Genomic DNA, 22,771 nt, shown 5'->3' on the forward strand with positions numbered 1-22,771 from the left:
AAACCTTGCTTCCACCATGATGCACAGTGGAATATTTCATTCCCAATCTGAGGATCAGAGATCAGCTCCTATTTTCATTGCATTCTCCATGACAAAAAGCTTTGAACTGAAATATTTCACATACTCTGATGCACAAAGTATGTCTGAGGTTTGTTTTAACAGCTGCACAAAATATCCATGCTTTTGAAAACAATCTGGATTTGGCCTGCCAACAAACCCTGATCTAAAGGTTTTATAATGGCAACAGTACTACAGAATACAAGTGCTTTCCATGTAAAAATCGATAGCAATAGAAACATCCCAAACAAACTACATGGAGTCTTTGGTACTTCTTCCTTTGCTACTCCAGTCTTCACTATTCAGGCCTTATTTTATAAATTCCCAAGTTCTACCAATATACCTTTGAAGAAACGCTCTTGCAATTTTGAAAAGATATATTAATATTTTACACCTGTTTTTCAGCACTAACAGAACTGCGACCTCAGTTCATTGGACTGATTTATTTGTCATCCCTCATCATGCATGAGAGGGAAGACGATACTGTGAACACTAGATTAGAACATAATTTTACTAACTAGGCAAAAAGAAAGTTCTGTTTAGGACCAGCATTTTAGTAACCCCCAAGAACTGAACTTCAGAAAGAAGATGGCACAGCTTGCATAAAGTATACAATCTAATAAATTTTCAAGATTTAAAATTTAGTTCAAAAAAGAATAACCTGGCTCAACTGGAACATTTACACAAATCCGTTACACACATTCGACTTTATTTCCACATACCATATTCCTAAAGCACTAGGGGAACATACTTTGCTTGGAAGTCAGTGCACTGATACAGTTACTTAACAGGCCCTCCAAAATTCATAAATAAGATGTTTACATGCTAACGTAAATGAGTGAGGAACTTTTTGAAACAGAACTGAAAATGATCGGGAAGTATTTCTTTCAGTAAAATTCACATCATGTAAAACGTCACAAAGTCAAAATTCACCTGTCTACTCTTTTACCCTCTTTAGAAGTAACTTTGGGGAAACTCATGGCTTATAGTCTCTTAGAGCAATAATCCAATTTACTATTAAGAGTAACTTTGTAAATGTGAGAAACAGCAAAGCTTTGACTAATAACTCACCTCTTTTAAATAAAGATTACATGAAACACACTCAGTGCAGATGGAAGGAGGAACAACAAACACAAACCAAGCACTGGGGGAAGAACAAGACTCGGATGGAGCCAAACCATTTTTTGTGAAGAACCACCATTGCAGGGCACAAAAGCACTGTACTGAGATAAGGCTGGGGATAAGCTCCCAGCCGTAATCAGTCTTTTATTCCTCTTAACTCTTAAATCGCTATTGCAGAGGCTCTTAATTTAAAGACTGAATTAATCATTTATCTAATCGAATTATAGGAGAAATCCCAGAGCAATTTTCTTTGAAAACTATGATGCCTTTACCCTTCTTCTCCTTGGGCTTCATGACTGCCCACGTAATTACTACTTCAGAGCTCGATTTCTGGGCACAACCCTCTGTTGAAATACCCGAGGCCTCATAGTAGATTTCAAGATTAATAAACTCAAGTATCACCACATAACTTTTATAAGCTTTCCAGATCTACAAAAACAAGGAAAAAAAAAAAGAAGGAAAAAAGAAAAGGTGGTTCCTCCAGGTACCAGTTAGTCTTGCCATTTAATTGTGGGGCCATCAGCCTCATAAAATCTTGTGCAATTCAATAAAGCTTTCATTTCCATGAGCACTGAAAGCAAGCTATAAATTCCCTGTTCCCAGCAGACAGTCCATCTATGAACTTTCCCCCCTATCCCCACTGAGTCAGTGTGGTTCTCTACTCCATGTTCAGCCCAGGAGGATACTTACTACTTGCCAGTTTCTCTAACATAATCACCTTAAATACGCATGTCCATTAAGTTTAAAGATCTTAGGACCATTAAATGGAACTCTTAGATACTAAGTTCCATATGGAGTAAATCTCTTCGGCAGTTTCTCTGTTGGAAAGCTGCCTTGGATTCAAGGCTGATCTCTATCAGGATAAGATACTGACATTCTTTATGCACTCCTTGAGAACAGCGCAGAGCATACGCAGTCCTCTCAGCACAACATGCAAAGCAGCACAGCCATCGGTAAGCAGCTTCAGAAACAGGTCTGCAAACTATAAGGAGATCTCAGAGGGAAACTCAGCTTCAGAACAATTTTATCTTTTAACAGCTTCCTAATCCCCTCACCCTACTCCTGCAGCTTTACCTTTCAGAGAGTCACACCCCCATTCATGCCAATTCTTGCATCCAAATACAACAACTACAAAAATAAAATAAAAACGTGATAAGACAACTGTCACAAAAGAAAATAAATCAAATTTTTTAAAAAAATACCATTTTGAGGCTAAATCTAGAGTGCCTGCACTAAGCTATAACCTCTTTACTGATGGTTTTTTCCTTCCCCTTAACAGATTCAGGGACTGTAATAACATTTAATCCTCAGAAGCTAATCTAAATGTAACACTCAAAAGAAGACAAAGACAACGCAACAGAAAAAAAATCTGGCTACTGCCTTTTGGGAGTGCTGCTTTATCCCCGGAGCGAGCGCATTAATCGAGCTTGGAATGAAATGCCATTTTATTCTCTGTAGCAGGGAGGGGATTAGCAAGTTGTCTTCTCTAAACCCAGTCTGAGTCATGGCTCTATGAACACTGAGAAAAGGACATGGAACGAAGTGAAGGGCGGGGAGCACTAGCTTTTTATTTACACGCTGTTTCCTTTGTGGGTGGCTACTGATGTGCACAGTTCACTAAACAGGGAAGGAAGAGGGAAAAAGTTCCAAGTCCCCAGACTTTAATTCTGTTGGTTAACAAAAGAGAAAAATCATAATGCACCAATTATAACAACATCATTGAGACAATATGTCCGTGGCAACTGTCCAATTCACCACAGCATGTAAGCAACAAGGGCAAGTTGCTTAAGGTGCTGAAAGCTGTGCTCCGTGGTTTCTTGTTGCTAGGATCTTCTTCCTGGGAGAAAGAAGCAGGTTGGACAGAGCCCAGAACAAAGAAGAAGGAGACACCGTGGTAGGAGGAACAAGGAGACAGAAACAGGCTAGGTACAGGTGAAGAGATGAGGAACAAAGATCACCGCACAAGTCAGGCCATGCAGGCACTAAGCTTAGCATCCTACCTTGAAGTAGAAACCAAAAGCTAATGACTATGTCGGTGATTTAATATAAAGTTCAGCTCTAAGTACTTCACTGCTGTTTCTATACAAAGGGAGATAGGAAAGTTTACTTTCCTAACTCGCAGATCTGCTGTGAAGGGTCACTGGTGGAAAGATTGTACAATATTCCTAAATTCTGCAACGCTTGATTATCACTAAGGAGAGGAAATAGCCTGTGGAACTCTTCACCACTTATGCAGGGCTGTAGGTGTTGATAATGGAATTACAAAAGTCAATAAATGCCAAGGAAACACTAGGTTTTTCTTTCAGATACTTCTTATCACTGCCTCCGTGTGGACTGCAAAAACCAGGGTACGCACTGCGGAAACAGCCTCAGCCCTGTTCCCCTCTTCCTCCATCAGCTGTACTGATATACAGTGGCAGAAAACAACAAATACAGGGTACGTTGGTCACAAGGCACAAGTGCCAGGGCGGGTCAAAGACTTCAAAGTGAAACAGATAATATAAGCTAGGGAAGAGACACTATGGGAAGGAGATGTAGTCTCCTCTGCAGACTGAGGAAGTGTCATTTCTGGTTTCCTTTCGTTACAGGAGCTGTCATAGTCCGGTACTGTGTTGTGGTTTAACCCCAGCCGGCCACTAAGTCCCACGCAGCCGCTTGCTCACTCTCCCACAGCAGTATGGGGCAAAGAACCAGAGGAGTAAAAGTGAGAAAACTCGTGGGTTGAGGTAAAGACAGTTTAATAGGTAAAGCAAAAGCCGCGCACGCAAGCAAAGCAAAACAAGGAATTAATTCACCAGTTCCCATCGGCAGGCAGGTGTTGAGCCATCTCCAGGAAAGCCGGGCTCCAGCACGCATAACAGTTACTTGTGAAGACAAATGCCATCACTCTGAATGTCCTCACTGCCTGCCGCCTTCTTCCCTGAGCTCTATATGCTGGGCATGATGCTATATGGTACAGGATACCCCTTATGGTCAGTGGAGGTCAGCTGTCCCAGCTGTGTCCCCCCAGCCCCCTCGCTGCCGGGATGGAGTGAGAAGCAGAGAAGCCCTTGGCTCTGTGTAAGCACAGGTTAGCAATAACTAAAACATCCCTGTTATCAACACTGTTTTCAGCACAAATCCCAAGCATAGCCCCATACCAGCTACTATGAAGAAAATTAACTCAGCCAAAAAAATTATCCCAGCCAAAACCAGCACACACTGGAAACAAGCAGACCTGTGCTTCATTCATACTTTGGCTATATTCCAGTTCATGTAATTTTGCTGGAGTGTCAGTTTATTCCTGCCAACCAAGCTACTAGATCTGCATAAATCAGTCTTACCTATCTTAGCACTTCCTGTGCTTATATCTCTAATATGAAAGCACAAAACAGAATGAGCAAACTATTCTTTCCACTAAAGTCACAGGATCTTGTAATTTATTACCATAAACAGGCTGTAAGCAAAGAATGAAAGACTAGAATGCACAATGACTAACAAGAGGACCTCACAACATGCAGACTTCAAGTCCTACTAATTAAGCATGAACGCCAATGTACAAAGGAAGTTTCCCCGACCCCGTCCCAGCCTTATCGTGACCCACATGTGAGGCATGTGGACTCCTTTTAAGAGCATTTGCACAGCGTGTTGCACCCCAAGGCAACAATCCCAAGATAGATCACTACACACTGTGTAAGAGACGCATACACTGCAGGCTGATGAGGTAAAGCAATGACTCTTCCCGCATGTACAATTATCAAAGGGCATTATCAATCCCAGATCACGCACTCCAACACACAACTCAGTGCAATCCTGGCTATTGCTGGCAATTTCTACTACAAAAAAATATAGAGCATGATGTTCACCTTATCCCTCAGTTTCACTAGTGCCACACAGCTTATCCTTTCACAAGACACCTCCCAGCCACATTACCTTTTCATACAAAATTCACACCAGGGCAGGTGTCTTTCAGCTGCAAGGAATACAGCCCAAGGAATCTGTCCCTTTGTAATGGCTCAAGTTCATATTGCCATCAAATAGAAGAGCATTGTACAATAAAGCCAGAAGCCAGGGACTGGCAGATGACAAAGGCTCAAAGAATAGGAGTTCCCTAAGAAACCATAAACACATTTTCCGAAGCTTGAAAGAAAGACGTCATTAGCATTTGTGTTGGTCTCAGCCACTAACCTTTATGAGAAATGGTTGCATTCCTGAATTTCCTACGTTACCAGTCTTTATCTCCACAAGAACCAGAAGAGACCAAATGAAACTGAAACCTCAGGAACCAAACTTAAGACTACTATAAAAAACAGGTTAGCTACAGTCTGCAATAGCAAGTAAAGAACATAATCCAAGGTCACAATCTCTTCCTTTACAAAGTCGCAAGGATAAATCATTGCTACATGTGTTCCCAACAACTGATCGTACATCTGCAGAAGCAAATCCAAGAAAAGATTGATCAAAGACTGTCAAAACTTTATGTCCTATGAATTTTTAAAATTTTATTTAAAAACAGAATTTAGAATTCTACTATGGAAAACAGCATGAAAATGCACACAATGTGTTAGCTGCCTTGTTTTGGCTTCTTTAGCAACTTATTGCTTGACTGTCCAAACAAAAATGTGAAACTACAACAGGTTATGTGATGCTTTGGCAGCCAAACATAATTTTAAATAAAGACAGCACAATATACTGCACACCCCACTAACATATTCATCACTACTATATTATCTATTTATGCAATTAAGTATCATACAGTCTGGACCGGACCCAACTGGACTACATATGTTGCTACTCTAGTTTACTGCATGTTGGCCAACTGTTTACCCAACTGAGATCCGAGTGCTGCTCTTAACAGTGTAATTGCTTTAGACTCATTAATATTAAAGAATTATAGAAAATATTTTTTCCTGGGCAGCTGTTAGTGCATGTGGAACAATAAGCTATATAATGCTACCAGCAAACACAAACGGAATTTAGACACTAAATATGCTCACAATAAAAAGACAACATTAAAGGTCTGCTAATTGTGCCAAGGCCAATAAAAAAGGCCAGAAAAATCAGTGCACCCATTCTAAGAAAACATTCATGATAATTACAACTCTATTTTGAATGAAATTTACAGGGCTAAGATTTAGACTGTTTACCTTTTTCTTCCCTGGACAATGAAAACTTCAGAAGTGGTGCCATTCTTTCTGCTCCCATGCACTAACCCAATGCTGTGATGTGTAAGTTAAATACCTTGGGTCAAAGTGTGAACAGATTAAACTTGTTCCATTGCCATTTTGAAAACCCTAGTAAATATTCTGATTTAATTTGAATTTTCTAAGTCCATGTCTTTTCCCTCATTCTCCCTTGCAAGATCTAACAACTTTAGACTCAATTCTGTCAAGCTTAGCAAAGAAAGAGAGGATGCTGGCTTGCAGCTTCTCAGCCTTCTAAATACCTGACAGGAGGTAACTTCGCACTCTGTTTACAGGAATATCCAGAGGCTACACACAGTGTTATGAAATGCAACTGGAACTGCTGAAAAAAAAAAACCAAACAAAACCAACCAACCAAACAACAAAAATGGCTCCTCACTTTATCCACTCCTCTGCCTTGGTGGCTGCCTCCTGGTACTGCTCGGATGTCAGCTTGTAGATCTCTGCATTCTGAAACAAAGAATATAATGCTCAGCTCTAAAACTTAAAGGCATCTCAGATCTTATCCCATGATAAAGTTAGCTTTTATAATTAATAATGCTTTCCAACAACAAACAGTATATTCAGTTCAAAGAACATAAAAAATGCTTAAAATTTCATTTTACTTTCAGCAAAATGCATCAAGGCCACAACATGTCCTCCGTTCCATGCTTCGCCTTTGTGAAGGGAAAGAGGGGTAAAGGTCGCTAACAACCATCAGCTTTAATTACTCCATGTAACCACGAAAGTAAGGTGTTTCCAGCACTGAGTTATTTTGAATTTGGTTGTGTTTTGTTCTCTTTTTTCATTAATTGCTGTGAAGGATCTTGTAAGTTACTGACACGCAAGTATCAAAATTGGCTGCTAGCACTGGAAAATCCATTTTACATTTCAGTGCTTCTACTTATGTTACTTATTCTTTAAAAGAAAATTATGCAGCCTGTTTCCCTTTTAACAACGTCGGGAGGCATATCAGGTATCAGTTAAGGCACTGCCAAACAGACTTGAGTGTCTTGCTGCAGGGCTTAAGAGGTTTGTACTAGACTCTCCTGTGCTTGCACAGAAAGAGTTTTAGCTCACAACTGCTCAGCTGCTGAACACAGAGGACGAATTCCTCCTCTCGGCTGCACTTACAAGCCTCCCAAGCACGAACAGCAGAAGGGAACGGGTGCACACCCCCGGCGACTGCGCTGCAAGGTCTTGTGTTGCTAAACTGCTGATAAAGCCGCTTTAGGCAAAGCCTCTGGACTTTACCCTGCAATTGCCTCACTCCAAGCTCATCTGCAAGGCCCTTAGTCTGAAAAGGCACATGCAGAAAATATGCACTAATCAATCACATAAGTGACAAAATGGTATCGAAAGTGAAAACAGCTATTCATTGAGGGCCGGTTCTAGCTGCTATCTTGTCTCTCCCCAGATCTGGTCATTTTTTATAGAATACTATTCTTGCCCTTCTTCTTTTATTTTCCCATAAATGCAGCTGTGGTCCTGCGCATGATGAGACAACACATATTGTTCAGTGGTTAGAAAAAGAAAAGGACAGATATAACTCAGGTTCTGTTAGTGGTTCTGCCACTTGTGCAATCTTGGGCAAGTCACCATTTTCCATCTGCAGGCGAGGGATAACAGCTGCCTGTATCACTGAAGCTGTGTGAAGCTTAGCTAATTGGAAGGTTTATACAGGTTTTCAGAGCCTAGGCTTCAAGGTGCTATATTTAAGCGTTTTATCTCTGGTGCCTGAATTTATGTCACATACCAAAAAAACCACAGAACAGACTTTGCTATTGCAAACTTTGACCTAGGAGACAGACTTAAACTGAGAAATCTTGGAGGAGTAACCACTTCAAAATGCATTTTGCCAGCAAATTCTCATTAATGTTTTCATTTACTTACTTGTTACATAACAGTCAAACTTCTATGCTATTAAACCCATTCCTCTCTTTCCTATAATGAAAAGTTTAGCTCTTAAGGGAGCCTTTTTCTCTGTCCTGTAAACAGATCTCATGACTTTCAACTACCTGCTGTTACTTATTCACACATGTAACCACAAGACCTGTGCTTCATTAATTACATTTGCCATTAAAAATTAAATAATGTGAATAAGTAGACGTAAGTGTTATCTCCATGGGCTTCATAAGTCTCACCGTTTCTCCAATTACTGCCCAAGCAATTTTCATATTTCATACTGTCTGATTTCTCAAAGGGACTGGCTTTGAGAGATCAAAATGAGAGAAACTGGGAAAGAGAGAAAGCAACGTAGTAAAATTAAACATTTTTCAAGGCAATAGGAAGTAGCTCCGTCAGATACTATTAGCCTACAGCACTCTGCAGAAACAGCAGCAAGAGAAGAAAACAGGAACAAATATGTTGTACGTGAGACCCAGCATGAGGTTGGCATTTAACCCACCTAAAGAAAGGGAAAATAGCCAACAGATTCATTTGCTGGTTGCACTGTCAATTAAAGTGGTTGCGGCGCAACCTTGCCTAGTTTATTAGAGAGAGTTCAACCACACAGAACTATGGTCTGCTTCATCTTCAACAACATCAACTACAAACACGGACAAAAATAGCTGGGAAAGAAACCGGTATGAAATAGCTCTGGATCATAAAGCTGATAAAAGCAGGCAAGTGAGAACCTGAACGGAGAGGCAAGAATCTCAGTGAGGGAAAGGAGGAGAGACCTGGCCTCAAAGAAACCACAAGGCACATGGCACAATGGGAAGCTCAAGGAGGGGCACAGAAGACCTTCAGCCTGAAGATGAAAGCTGCTGAGTTTTAAAAATGAAAAGGAAACATCTTTGCATATGATTCAGCTGGGCCTCTTGCCTTTAGAGGAGACCTCTCTGCCACCTTCTTCCTGCCTCCCCCTCAAAAATCTTACAAACTAATGAAGCAGTATTTCCAATGCTATGCGTCACTATCTTCAAATGCTTCCCCAAGGTAAGAAAAACAGAGTTTTACCATTTAAACCCAAGTTCGTTCAACAAGCAGACTTGTTAAACAGGTTTTCCTTGGCCTTTCGGCCCTTTCCTACCCTGGGAAAGTCTCGTTCACTTTTGTCCTAAGCACTAAGTGAGCAGCAAATGGGCTACATGGGCAACAGATGGACCTTTCAGCGTGGGCACATGGCAGGTTCTGCGATCCAGGGCTCCTACTTACTGAAAATAATTTTCCAAGTATCCTTATCTATATGACTTCAGATGCAAGGTGTGCTTCATTTTCAGTATTTTACCCACCACACCACAGCAGGGAATAATGTTCCAATGGCTTATAAAAATCTAGGACTGTATAATAAGGTTGCAAACAAGGAACCAAACCAGGAACCGCCTATGCACTTCCTGTGACTTCAGCAGAGCTGCCCACACACCAGGGCTATTCAGCAGGATCAGGGTTTGGTATTTGCACTTGAAACAGTCTGAGCTGCCCATAGTCTCAGTGAAGTTCTTTAGCTTCATAAAACAATATTCGGTTGCACAGCAGAAGAGAGAACATTTGACACAAAATTACAAGACATCAATGCTGCTTTTAATTTACTCTCACAATATTTGATGCTTGAGATAAAATGGCAGCTCACAAAGAAAAAGTTGAACATGAGACCTCAACTATTATTAAATAAAGCTCCTGGCAGTCTTAGTTGCAGAAATAAGTTTAAAAACATGACCAAAGGACACCATAAGGGCTCAAATAACAAGAGACACAGAAAGAATGAATGAACCACCTAAAATGTTTCACTTCTCTCAATAAAGCTGAGCCTTAGGGGAGCCAACTTCAGAACATCAGAGCTTTGTCATATGGGGTGAGAGCTCTCAAGAGAGGACAAACAAACTAAACAAAGAAATGTTAGTTTGAAAGATTTTTCCCCTGCTATTAAATGATGGTACGTAGCAAATAATAAAAACACTGAGAAGTTATAAAAATACATAACTAAAGCCTAAAGACCAACAGAACCACTTTCCTTTACCCTGCTGCTTTTCTACTACAGATTTGCTGCTATACCCTTGCTCTCCACTCTTCCCAAAACACCCTTGCGCTAAAAATTCTGCTTCCGAAGGGAATAGATTTTAAAACTCAGAGCTAAATTTGGAGTAATTTTAATTTTCCACTCCTCCTTGGCTGTAAACGAGCAGAGAAACTCCAACATTCACTACTACACCTCGCTACGCTGCCCAGGCCCTTTCCACAACATACCGCAAAGAAAGAAACAATATAGCAGAAAACTGAGTTCTCAGGGTTATTTCAGGAGGGAGAGTAATTGAAGCATAAAGAGAAAACCCTGCCAGCTCATTCTCACATTGACATTAAACCACATTCCTTACAACTTCAGTGAAACATGCACTACTTGCAGTAACACGTAAAACAGAAAACCAAGCAACGTGAGCATGAGGAACTGGAAATTAATTAGGTTTTAGGCAAAATTCTTTGTGAACATCAAGCAGCAGCAGCAAAAACCTGACACTGGGACACGCGTTTCTCCATCAGGTTCAGTCTGGGTCAATAGATCAGAAGGTGTCTGGATTAAAAACAAAACCCCAACCACCATCACCACAGCTATCTTGAGATATTTTGACACCTCAGAGTATAAAAGCTTGTCAGTGGTCACAGTGTTTAAAGATACAAAGAGGATTAACAGCTGTTGAAATGCTGCCAGCCTAGATGAATGCTAGTGATACCTCTGATGAAACAGAGCAGGCCAGCAGAGGCCTTGACAAATGCTGCAGACGACAGCTGGGGGATTAGATGGTACAATCTGCCTCGCGCCTGACAGGCACGTTGCTTCGATCCCCTCTCCTGACGCCTGCACTTACCAGCTTCCAGCAAACCTCCCGCTGCAAGCCCCACTCGAGCTGAGAGGAGCACGAGAGGCAATGCTGCGTGGCAGGGGGAATACATGGTGTGGCCCACAAGTACGAAACACCGCAAAATGGGGAGAGGAAACAGAAAGGGAAGCAGGAGTTACTTCTCACGTATCAAATGGCTGCTGGTAGATGTTCAAAATCCAGCTTCCAGCAGCTTCTGAAGCCAGAAAGAAGACTTCACACCATCCTGATAAAGCTGCACGACTGTCCCCTGCCTGCGTGCACTTGAGAACTGGTAACACACATGTGCCCTGGACACAACTGCTGCCACGAGGAACAGCAGAAAGCTACAGAAAAATGTCGGTTACTGCAGGCTTTGGGAACCACCTTTGCTCACAGCACTGCCTAAGGGAAGCACGGGTACACAGGTTCCCCACACCTCACTGCGTCACTGGCTCACGTGCACTATACATCAGGTCCTTCATTCTCATCACTCAGGAGCCTCATGCAAATGGCTCCCAACGTATTTGAAAAACTACCCCATCTACCTGCACCCCTCCCACAGGTACAGAGGCAGATGAGCTGAACTGATCCGTTCACTGGACAACCCTTTGGATCTGTTAAAAATTAACCTACATGATCAATCATTGCTATCAACTGTGGTCCAGAACAGGGAGTTTGGGAATTTCAGGACACGCTGCAGGAAGCAATTTCTCTACCTCCTGAACTCACTCCTCTTGAGCTCCTGCTCAGCCTGTTTGTCAGTATCAGGTAGCACTTAGCTAAAAGAGATCATTCACATTTTTTCCTTCTTATCAAGTACAAATGCACATACACATAGAAGCCAATTAACAAGGAAGAGAAATATGCTTATAAAGTATACCACGAGAGCACAGACGCCACATGTTAAAATGCTTTTATGCGAATTCATATGGGGGTTTTTTCTCAAAAGGTAATAGAGGAAAGATGCAAGCAGCTACAAACAGCTTGCTCACACAGAAAAAAGATTTTTTTTCAGCCAAAGCCAACTTCTAAACACAGCTCTGTTGTTTGCTGTTCATGTGTGGGTTCATCCACTCCTCCCGCTGAGACCAATAATGAAATGAGAGCATTGAATTTGTGTCATTCTATTCTTTCCTTCGGCAATAAACTGTGAGATCATAAATTTTGGATTGAGATTCAGAGAAGACAGAAAAAGAGCAATGTCCACAGTAACAACACAGGAAAGTTAAACTAGTCATGGGCAGAATTATATTCCTGTTTGAACAGATCTTCTCATGACTGCAATATTATCCTGAGTTGAGAGCAAAATATTAATTCTGTAGCATACCTAGACAGCTTCTCAAATAGAAAATCTCACCACCCCTCCCCCCCCCAAAAAAAAAAAAAAAAAAATCTCGATCTCCACAAAACTTGTGGGAGGCAGAGCTGGGGAACAGGACCACAGCTGAGTTTAACCTGAGGATAACATGTTAGGCACAAAAAAGTTAAGGTACAGCCCCTAAAACACACAGCAAATTAAATGAAGCTACACACCACAGGACTTCTGAGAACCAGGTCCCATCTGGGCGAAAACAGGTTTACAGACCCAGACCAAGATCGCATGCCTGAGTCAGAGTGTCTCTGTGAAGGTACCCTCCGAAGAGTCCACCTAGAACAGGTACTCCACATGAAGACGGTATTAGGAACTTCTCCAAAGAGCTGCAAGTGCCTCACTGGAAACATGCAGAAAAGCCTCATGTTATTTTCTAGTCACAAAGACAGCAGCAACAAAGAAGCTATTACTACAGAGGCGATTACAAGGGGAAGAAGGAAGGGGGGGGGGGGGGGGGGGGGGGGGGAAGAGAGAAAAAAACCCACAAACCAGAAAGAATTAAAAAGAATTAAACACTGCATTTATATGAGGTTGCTTTAAAGCACACTGTTCCAAAAGACTACAAATAAAGCATTAGTAATTCTTTAAACACCAACTCTGGAAAGTAAAAGCACCTTCAAAAAGAAAGGCCATAAAATGCCAGCAGGCAACTCAGGCTTTCTGACAAAGACAGCAACAGCAATGTGAAAGGCCCAAATGAACACTAAAACTGTTGGAGGAGTATCGGTCCACTCTCCTCCTAGCTGGAAGTTTAGTATAGGAGGGAGAAGTCTTAAGTGAGGAATTCACAGTAAATGCCCCAATCAATTATACCTGACAAGTGCAGGTAAACAGGTTTCCCAAGCATTGATTAAACATCAAGGATTTTCAGCATCTGCTTCAGAGGAGTCCTACACCTGGCTGACGTGCACAGATAACGTAGTGCCCATGACTTAAGGGTACGGCAATGCCTGCTAAATCCATGCGCCCGTGCTGGGCAGCTGCACAAGTAGTCCTGTAGCGATACCTGGGTCCTATCAGCCAATCCATCACACAAGCGGGATGAACCTGTAGATCACAGGATGCTGCCTCTAATGACTGACTGTGCATTGTCCAAGAGAGAATGACAGGCGTGCAGAGAATCAGTGCTAAGGGAAAGGGAGAAGAGAGAAAGAAGGAAATTGCCAGCATATCAAGGCTGCCAAGGTATGCAGCTAAAAGTTTCACTACCAGGCTGACCAGCACTTCAGAAGGGGAAAAAAAAATAAGAAAAAAAAGAAAAGAAAGAAAAAAAAAAACCACAAAAAACCAACCCACAGAAAATTGGCAGTGATCAAGTACTTGTCATACATTAAAAAAGATCCTAAGTACATTCCCCTGTCAGGCCCATGACAGGAGCTTATTTCAGGAAGGGAGGAACATCACAGCTAAGGTTTGATGCCATCATGCCAAAGCTGGTATTTGACAGAGCCTACAACAGAACTCCCACCACCTCGGACGGGCACGCTGCAGCTGAAACGCCTGTCTTCCTCTGCTCAGAATATCCCTAAGCCCCATTTATAAACTGCAGCAGCTGGGCCAGTTAACAGTTCCTGTCCCAGTTTTAAAAATTTAATTTATATTCATGACCCTATCCTTTTCCAGAACAGGTAGCTAAGGAATGCAGTTCACTGGATTCCCAGCAGAAACCCGAACACAAGAGACCCAAGACAGCAGGATGCACAAGAGGACTGGAGAACGCTGAAGAAAATGCATCAAATCCATGCACTTGCACGGGTAACGGGAACTGCAAGGAAGAGTCGCTAAAAGAAACAAACAAAACCCACTAAAAACAGAAGCATACCAAAACCTGCAAAGTTCCACCCCCTCCTGGGGTTTTTCCTCTACCCTCAAATGCAAATTATTCTCCATGTGCAGTTTCCAGTAAATCAAACTATGCTAAATAACCCCGACATGTGCGGGGCTGAGAACCAGCCAACAAGCAATGATGAGATGTCCCTGGAATGATTAAGGAAAATGCAGACATCTCTCAGGTTACAAGGAAGCCTGTTGTACTCTCCCCTTAGTGCATATGCAATGCTGCAAGCACTGTTCCGAAAACCTCTGATATTCAAAGGCTCATTTGGTTGACAAGGAGCCTGTGGATTCGTGGACAGATTGTCACACAAACTGTCAGGTTTTTAGAGAGACTATCAGACCTCTCTTTGCCTACGTTATGGAGCACATCAAAGACACAGAAGATGAACCAGACGCAGACTGCACAGATCTGACAGAATGGTGGGTGTACATATTCAGAATATTGTACTGCTGGGGGGGGAAGCTTAATGTGAATAATCAGGGGCTGAAAGTTCCAGAAATGTGACAGTTTTTGGCAGCGATTCTCATCTTTGCATTTATTTATCGAAGGGAGAAAAACTGCCATACTAGAGGCAAACTTGGGAGAGGAAGAAAAATTATATCAGCAGCAATTTATTTTACCACCATACTTTTTCTTTATTATTATTACTCCCAGAGCATTTTCTGAAGATATTTGTATTTTCAGTTCAGGATTCTTTCACTACACTTACAGCTTCTCTTCCCATCTTATCCTGTAGGAGAGGCCGGTTTAACAGCCAAAAAGACCGCTAGCACTTTACAGGTCACTGTACACGGTTAATGACACAGACAAATCCACACTTTGAGTAGTGCCTGCTGGCTCACCACTCTGTTCGGAGATGCTCCGGAACTCATTATTCAAAATTTCAAGCTCAAGTATGGGTAATCAGCACATCTGAAGAAATATACCATACCCGGACAACCAAAAAGTGAAGTAACAAAAGCTATTATAGAAAATACTAACCTTAAGCATTACAGTCTCACTTTTAAAATGGGGACAACGTTCACTTATCTTCCAGTAAGCTAGAAACCTCAGTTAATGAATACCCAGAAAAAGTTCCCAGCTCCACAGCTCAAAAGTAGTTTTACAAGGATAACTTGATGTCATTCCCCTTTATTAGTAATACTTCAACAAACATTAGAAAGCAACAGTTTATTTTAGAGCTGGCAAAAAAAAGTTATTGGGTTATTTGTACCAAGATGCACTGATTATTACTTAAAAAGGAAAATAAAATACAAAATGAAACACTGATAACAAGAAAAAAAAAAAATGGATTAACATAGATTCCTTTGGCCTGCCTTTACAATACCAGCATCACACAACCTCCAGTTCTCCCTGCAAGACATCAGTTATTCCAGAGAAAAGAACACTGGTACCTTTTTTTATTTATTTTGCTGTTCAAAATGGATTGAAGTTCTCCATACAGTAAACAGAAAATAAATACAATGTTTATCCTAAGATAAAAAAGGCAAGGAGGACAAAGGAGAAAGGATGGTAAAAGAAATAAGAAAGAAACCAGAAAATATTTGCAAGCAATTTCCAAATTCAAATTGTCATTTGAGTCTCATTCTCTCTTCTTTTAGTGATCTTCTCTTTCACGTGTGTTTTTAACAGAGCTATTTAGCCTCGTCAGAAGAGGACAAGGGGTAGAAGAGATCTCTGTAGCTGGCAAAGAGATTGTGAAGTCTCCAAAGACAAGCCCAGAAGGACCATGGAATGCCAATCAGGTGGAGAGAGGCACTTTCACAGGGGGGCTATTAAGCCATAAATATTAACACGGAAATCAAACACTCACAGAGAGCACAGGCAGCCACACAAATGCATCATTCCCATACTCCAGCAGAGACCACTGCTTCACAGTCACAACCCTGGTGCAGGACGTAACCCACAGCCTCCAATAGCTTTTGGTGACCATCAGCTTAGTATTGTACTTTCACCACAGAATCCAGGCAGAGGAAAGGCACTTCTCACTTTTAGCCCATTATAGAATAATACAAATAATTACTTATTAACATTAAACCAGAAAAATCTCATAAAGTCTTGCTGCCAAGGCATCTCAGGAACATAAATGGAAGAATGTCACATGTATAGTGTACCATACATCCATAGATGCAAACAAAATCTACTCTCAGATTTTAATCTCTAAACCATCTCTAACAGTAAGGAGCACTACGTGCAAACAACAGCAGACCTTGACACCGGGACTAAATGAGGAAGAAGTAACAGTGGGCTTAAAGCTCCAAAACAAATATTTTGGTATAAGCATCGTAATTATTGAGGGTTTCTTTCTGTAGCTGATAAAACTTTGTGACAAGAAAATGCTTGGGACACAATGTTATAAGCAGGGGTTTTTTCAGGCTCATGAAAAAAGTATCAGTTTTTCACCTACATCTATGGGTAAGGCCAAACAAAGGATCCTAGACCTTCAACTGGGGAGTGTTTGGGCTCAGAAATCAGACAACAGGAACACAAAGAAGAGACAGAACTATACATTTATTGGAGAACAACAGGAGAGGGAAAAAAAAAAGAAAAAAAAAAATCAACCACCACAAACACTGCAGACCCGGAGCCAAATCCTCTCTCCACAGAACAAGTGAACACACAACAGACTTGAACACAGCACTGTCCTATTTCCAGCCAGCAAGGACAAACTGTGTTCCTCACTGGGACGCCCTTTGCCTAGCAAAGAAATCGACAGCTAGGACACAATTACATTTTTTTTGTTCTTCCTGCAACAAACCCTTACCTCCAACTGGAGGAAGAGTTATCTCGGTGCCACACGAATGAGTGATTACCCATCAGGAAGTAATGGCTTTTTGCTGCTGCTAACGGAAGCTGTATCTCAACAAATAACCTAAAGGTGAAAGGTCTCATATACTACACTTAATTCCCTAAACAGCCAAAGGAAATTTTGTGGTATACATACCTATTGTGAAAAATGAAGGTAAAAAAATTCATATACATGCCCAGATGGGCACACAATACAGCATTTTTACACACCCATATGAGTCAACTTCTCTGTCTCAAGAACCACAGTCCAGCCAGTTCAAGGCTTGCTGCATGTCAGAGCAAATTATATGATTTCTGTACACAGTCCAATGCATCATAAGACATCCTATGGGGGTGGGGAAACCCAGGCACTCCTCAGTTGACCCAGGCATGCAAGCTCACAGCAACCTTGCTGCTTGAAATTATGTATGCTAAAATTTGGCTTCCGTTCCGAAGAATGAGGAGGGAGAAGTAAAGAGAAGGAATTAATCCTTTGTTTCTTATGAAAAGACCTCAAATGCAATAATTTGGAAGGAAAAGAAAAGCTAGCTCTTCTTGTAAAATAACCTAGTTATTACAAGTCTTCTCAGATCAGAGGCTTAAGAGTATTATCAGCTCCCGCATTTCCAACTCCCATCTCTCGTTCCTCTGCAGCCCCTTGGAGGCTGGCACAGATTAAACGGCGTCTCAGCATTTTCTGGCTCTGTAGCTTTTCCTCACTGTCACTGCCCACAGGGCAGCATCTTACCTCATGGCTACTCCACTGGTGAATACCCACCTACCCTACCAGGGCAAAACTCTCCTCTCCAAATTTGTCAGGGTTTGATACCCTGTAGTGCATATGAAACCTATGTTTACTATTTTTATTTTAAAAAAAAAAAACCACAGAAATTTAGTGATTTCGTATTTATTTACAATGGGGCTGAACTGTGAATGGGTAAACCAGGTAATCCTCATTAGAGTCAAGGTGTTTAATGGTAAACTGCAATTGGGATCATTCTTGGTACAGTACAACATACACCCAAACTACCGGTTAATCCCAAAACAAGGTAACAAAAACCCGACCACTCATCATCCTGGAAACAGGAGATTCTGCAACAGGTCAAGTAAATACCATTTGCAGTGGCTCGAGACCTCATGGCAAGGCTGATGGTGCACATATATTTAAGAACATTAAAACATGTTATTTACAAGCTACTTCTGAGTCACTCTGGTCTCTTAGGAACGTGCATTATATGTTCAAGAAATTGGAGTAGTTCTTTTATTTATGTTTCTTTAAAATGACTGGCAGATGGGGAAAAACCTTCAGAGAAGTGGCCCTAGGCTGTCACGAAACATGTATTTAACACACCCACAGTAAACTACTAAACACACTCACTTCAGAAGATACAGCCACTGTAAATATACAGAGTAGTCCCTTTTTAAAGTCTGATATCTGGACTACTTAATTCAGCACAAATTTGAGATGTTCTGCAGAGTCTGCCCAATTTACAGAGTAATTATCAGCCATATTTTCCATTAACGTGATGACAGCATATTCTGTAAGGGCAGAGCCATAATTTTAAGGGCCTTTTAAAAAAAAATAAACCCAGGCCTTGGCTTTATTTTTAGGTCGCAATAGTGATGACTTTTTTCCTGCCGCATGTGGAAAGACTGCTGCGGGCTGAAACAGAAATCTCAGATTCCCCAAAGTCAGGCTCTTATGCAAGTGGATTCCATACACACAGGGAAGTTTTGTCTACCTGAAACAATTTCCAAGACTAATTCTAAATCTGGAATATCCCAAGAGAAGTGCAAGCTTCAATCATCCAAATCCCAGCAGACATACAGACTCCAGCCTAAGGTCTGGAACATATTTAATCAATTCACTGTGCTAACTCTCTACAGTTTCATAAAATAGCCAATACTGCAATAACAGGGCCCAAAATTAATTGTACACTAGTTGGCAAATTACACAGAAATAACAGGCAGCACTGGCATTTACTGCAGCAAGATAGTGTAGTTGATGCTAAGGTACAACTGCACCACAGTAAAAATAGGTGAGACACAGATCAGGGGTGTGTGCACACAGGTGTGTGTGTATGTATGTGCAGGTGAGCACTGCTTTCCATTAGAAAAGCAGCATTGGTTTTACTGGTGACAGTGCTACCTCTACACACACGCTTATAATTACCATTCTGCTATAAACATGCATATGCAGTACGAAGAGGGAGAAAACAGAAATGTAAACTATTAGGCAATAAAAAAATGGATGAAAGGAAAATTGGATTGAATAAAAAATGGCAAGGGAGGGCATCAGAAATATTAGATAATAGGGAAAGCTCTCAGAGGTGAGACAAAAGCACCCCTTGTTTTGCTCTTTTTGGACGAGACTTGACAAATACTCTGGTGTTGAGTTCTAACAAAGAGACAAGATCACATTCTAGGTCTTTTTGTTCTGCCTTTAACAAGTCTTCATAGTGATACACTGATGAGACCAGATACCAGATTGTTATCTAAATTCAGCTGCTAAATTCAGTGTTAAGACACTAAGTTCAAACCACACATTGCCACATTTATTTCACAAGTCGAGCCTGAGGATGGATTCCTCCAAGATGAAGCAGCCCATAAGCATCATTCTCTCCCTCTGCAAAGGTACTCTAAATGCCAGGAAAACAAAATCACCGTAAGGCTCTGACAGTTCACCCTTCAGCACACAGATTGCGAACGCATCTCTCCACTAATCGTCCAGACCGAAGAGGAAGCAAACACTTAGCTGCTGTTTGCATAGAGGCTGCTTGTAATTTGATGTAATGTACTGTACATCAGTCAACACATATTGAAGAGAGAACATACACACTGCAGAGAAGGCAGAAAGGCAGCGCTGACACCCAACACATTTTATTTACCCTATCGTAGATGATCTTTGAGTTCATCAAATTACCAATCAATTTATCTGATCTCTAAAAGCTGGTGTACTGAGGTATATTAACTACTAAACTTTACAAGCTTGCAGCAAAACAGCCATTAAATGGGCAAATTGAGCACGGGGTACTGGAAGTCAGTTTGCAAGTTGGCCAATGGCAACAACAAAGCAACCTCTCCCTGCGGACAGGGAGACAGGGGAGAAGCATTAGGAAGGCAGACGCTGTACAGCCCTAATGGATACCAGCAGAAAGAAGAAATTAGAGATGCCATACTCCCTGCTCCTACCCCAGCATGACATGTAATGACTGTGAATAACTGAAGAGAGGAAGAGGATGGGAGGTCAGAACCAGTTCAGATTACAATTTCAGATTCATTTTTTTTTTTCATTTTGTTCCCATTCAGAAACACGCACACAGGACAAAATCTTCAGTTCTCTAGATATTAAGGGCTGTGCCCAGAGAGACTGCTGGAGCCACCGCTGCCCAAAAAACAACGTCCACAAAGCCTCAGATAGAGGAAGTGATCTGGATGATTAGGACAGATCATATCAGCCTATTTCAGAAAACTATACTGAGGATTATTCTTCTTGTGTTCAGAAGATTAAATCAACAGTTCGATGAACTGGGTGCTTCGCTATATTGCTCCACTGGCCTGAAAGGCAAACTGCTTTTTTGGATCACAGCTGCTGTAGGTTCACATAAAGCACTGCTGTGTTTGTGGGAGGAAAGGTTTGCAGCAGAGGCAGGCGATAAGAACTGAACAAATTAAGTAAGAAAAAAATTGAAATTGTAAAGAATATTGTAAGGCTCAATTACGAAGGCAGGGACAAGAAATATACGTCTGAAAGGGAAACACATTTTTTTAAGACCAGAACTTAGTTTTCACACTAGCTGTTCTTCCTCGAAGTGCCCCAACAGCTACAGCACTAAGCTAGTGGCTGGCAACACAGTGACTGGCGGCAAACAAAGCAGCCCTTACACACACAGCAATAGCTCACACACAGCCCTAGGATGTTACAGGCCATTTTATTGAGAAAGCAAATGCTGTTGGTGACACCTGCCAAGACATATCAACTCATTTAGAAAAGGGCACCAAATCTTTAAATCCCACTGAGAGGGCAGAGGGTTTGGTTGAAGACAACACCTTAACGTGGGTCGCTTTTTCAAAGGTAGCTGAGTGCTCTCTGGGTCTCATGGACAGACACAGCTCAGGATCCCAACTCGGGGAACTGATTCCTCATCCTTTTCAACAGAAATCCCCTGCCACATTCACCAGGTAACATCAATTTGTTAAGCCCTGCAGAATCTGCTTAAAACTGATCATGAAGACCCAACATGGGCATACTGTTCTGGAAGGCTTTTTTTTCCAGGTGGCTGTCACTTTCTCCACAGAGATTTTTATTGTGCTGAGTTAACTGGCCAAAAAGCACAGAAATGACAATGGACTCACATGCAGGGGTGACCTTGGTGCACCGAAAGTGGGAGACTGCTCCAAGAAGCAGGATCAAGGCCAATAAGAATAACAAACAAAAATAAGTTCACCTCTCATTCTTTACACATCCTAAATGCTTTACAAACATGAATTAAATGGTAAATGCAAGAGCAAAAGGAGATTAATTTAAACAAACCGAACGAGGTGAATGCCACACAAAAATTACAAGATTTCTGAAGCTAAGCAGAGATAAAGGTAAAGTCTACCTTATTAAGAAAAAAAGAAGTATTTAATGCATTCCTTTTCCACTTGCATAAATACTCTACAGCTTATGAATACCTCGTGCTACTTACTGTTCAGAAAAACTACAAGCAGAAAAACCTTGCATATTTATGTATACACTGTTCACAGTAGTCCACAGCCACCTAATAAAAGATAACATGGGAGCTGGAGCTTAGGAAAACCTGAACAAGGAAGAGACATTGTCTGTAGCAAGGAGTTTCACTTCATCTGCTGAGAATACCTTCAGCCTTTCTTGCTGTTTTACACTGCTCCAAAAAGCTGCCCATGTTTTGCTATACTGTAACACTGCCCTTCACCTTTTTCAGGTTAAACACAGTCAAGAGGCCAAATAGCAAAAGGAGTCAAACAAATACTTACTTGGGAGAAAGTATACAACTAATATGCTATGTGAAACCTCCTGCCATCTGAAGGGTTCCAGAAGAAACTGCTTTTCTTTCTTATACTTTTTAAAGGATGTTTCTGCCATTTGGAGAAAGCAGGGCAATGCATACACTGAATCCTTAATAAAAATCCTAGTTCTGAGCAGTAGGTATGTTAACTATTTATACCAAACTCCCCTCATCTCCCTCCCTCCCTGCTTCTCAGCAACATAAATGCGAGAAAGAACATCAGCGTAAGCTTCTCAAATTGAGTGTTTCTAAGGTTTTCCTTACAGATTATTAGGTCCAACTCTCACTATTTCTACCCAGACACACACTACAGTACAAAACCTCCTTCAAAACAGTTGAGACAAGACCCACTTTTTGTGAAGTAATTCCAAATTACATGGATGAGATGTAAAATTACTCTAACAAGTCAGAGTTAGAAGTTTAACTGCTTATAACAAATTTCTCAGGTCTCATTACTGGATTACTTATTGGAGATTAGACAGTCACATTGGAAACACAGGTGTGGAATGGAACATCTGTACTACTAGCCCCAAAATCCTGCAATTACACACAGTCATATAAGAAATAGTCAGTTCAAAGGACCTATTCCCTGTAATTTTCCTGAT

At 41.3% G+C, this 22,771-nt stretch overlaps 1 protein-coding gene and 1 long non-coding RNA gene across 10 annotated transcripts in view; one reads left to right on the forward strand and one right to left on the reverse strand.

The window, feature by feature from the left end:
* Positions 1-22,292, forward strand: part of LOC130147232 (uncharacterized) — a 40,653-nt gene extending 18,361 nt beyond the window's left edge. Inside the window, exons 2-3 of the long non-coding RNA XR_008821172.1 lie at positions 14,136-14,768; positions 15,982-22,292. This is a non-coding gene — a long non-coding RNA (uncharacterized LOC130147232). The remainder of the gene's footprint in view (positions 1-14,135; positions 14,769-15,981) is intronic.
* Positions 1-22,771, reverse strand: part of CHCHD6 (coiled-coil-helix-coiled-coil-helix domain containing 6) — a 115,998-nt gene that overhangs the window by 47,788 nt on the left and 45,439 nt on the right. For all 9 annotated transcript variants that reach the window (XR_008821171.1, XR_008821170.1, XM_056334072.1 and 6 more), the window contains one exon: positions 6,742-6,812. Coding sequence is in view for 7 of the 9 variants with exons in the window: in XM_056334072.1 (XP_056190047.1) it covers positions 6,742-6,812 (71 nt within the window). In the remaining 2 variants the exon portion in view is untranslated. The remainder of the gene's footprint in view (positions 1-6,741; positions 6,813-22,771) is intronic.

The sequence above is a fragment of the Falco biarmicus genome, chromosome 4 (genome assembly GCF_023638135.1).
Source record: "Falco biarmicus isolate bFalBia1 chromosome 4, bFalBia1.pri, whole genome shotgun sequence".
NCBI classification, from domain to species: domain Eukaryota; kingdom Metazoa; phylum Chordata; class Aves; order Falconiformes; family Falconidae; genus Falco; species Falco biarmicus.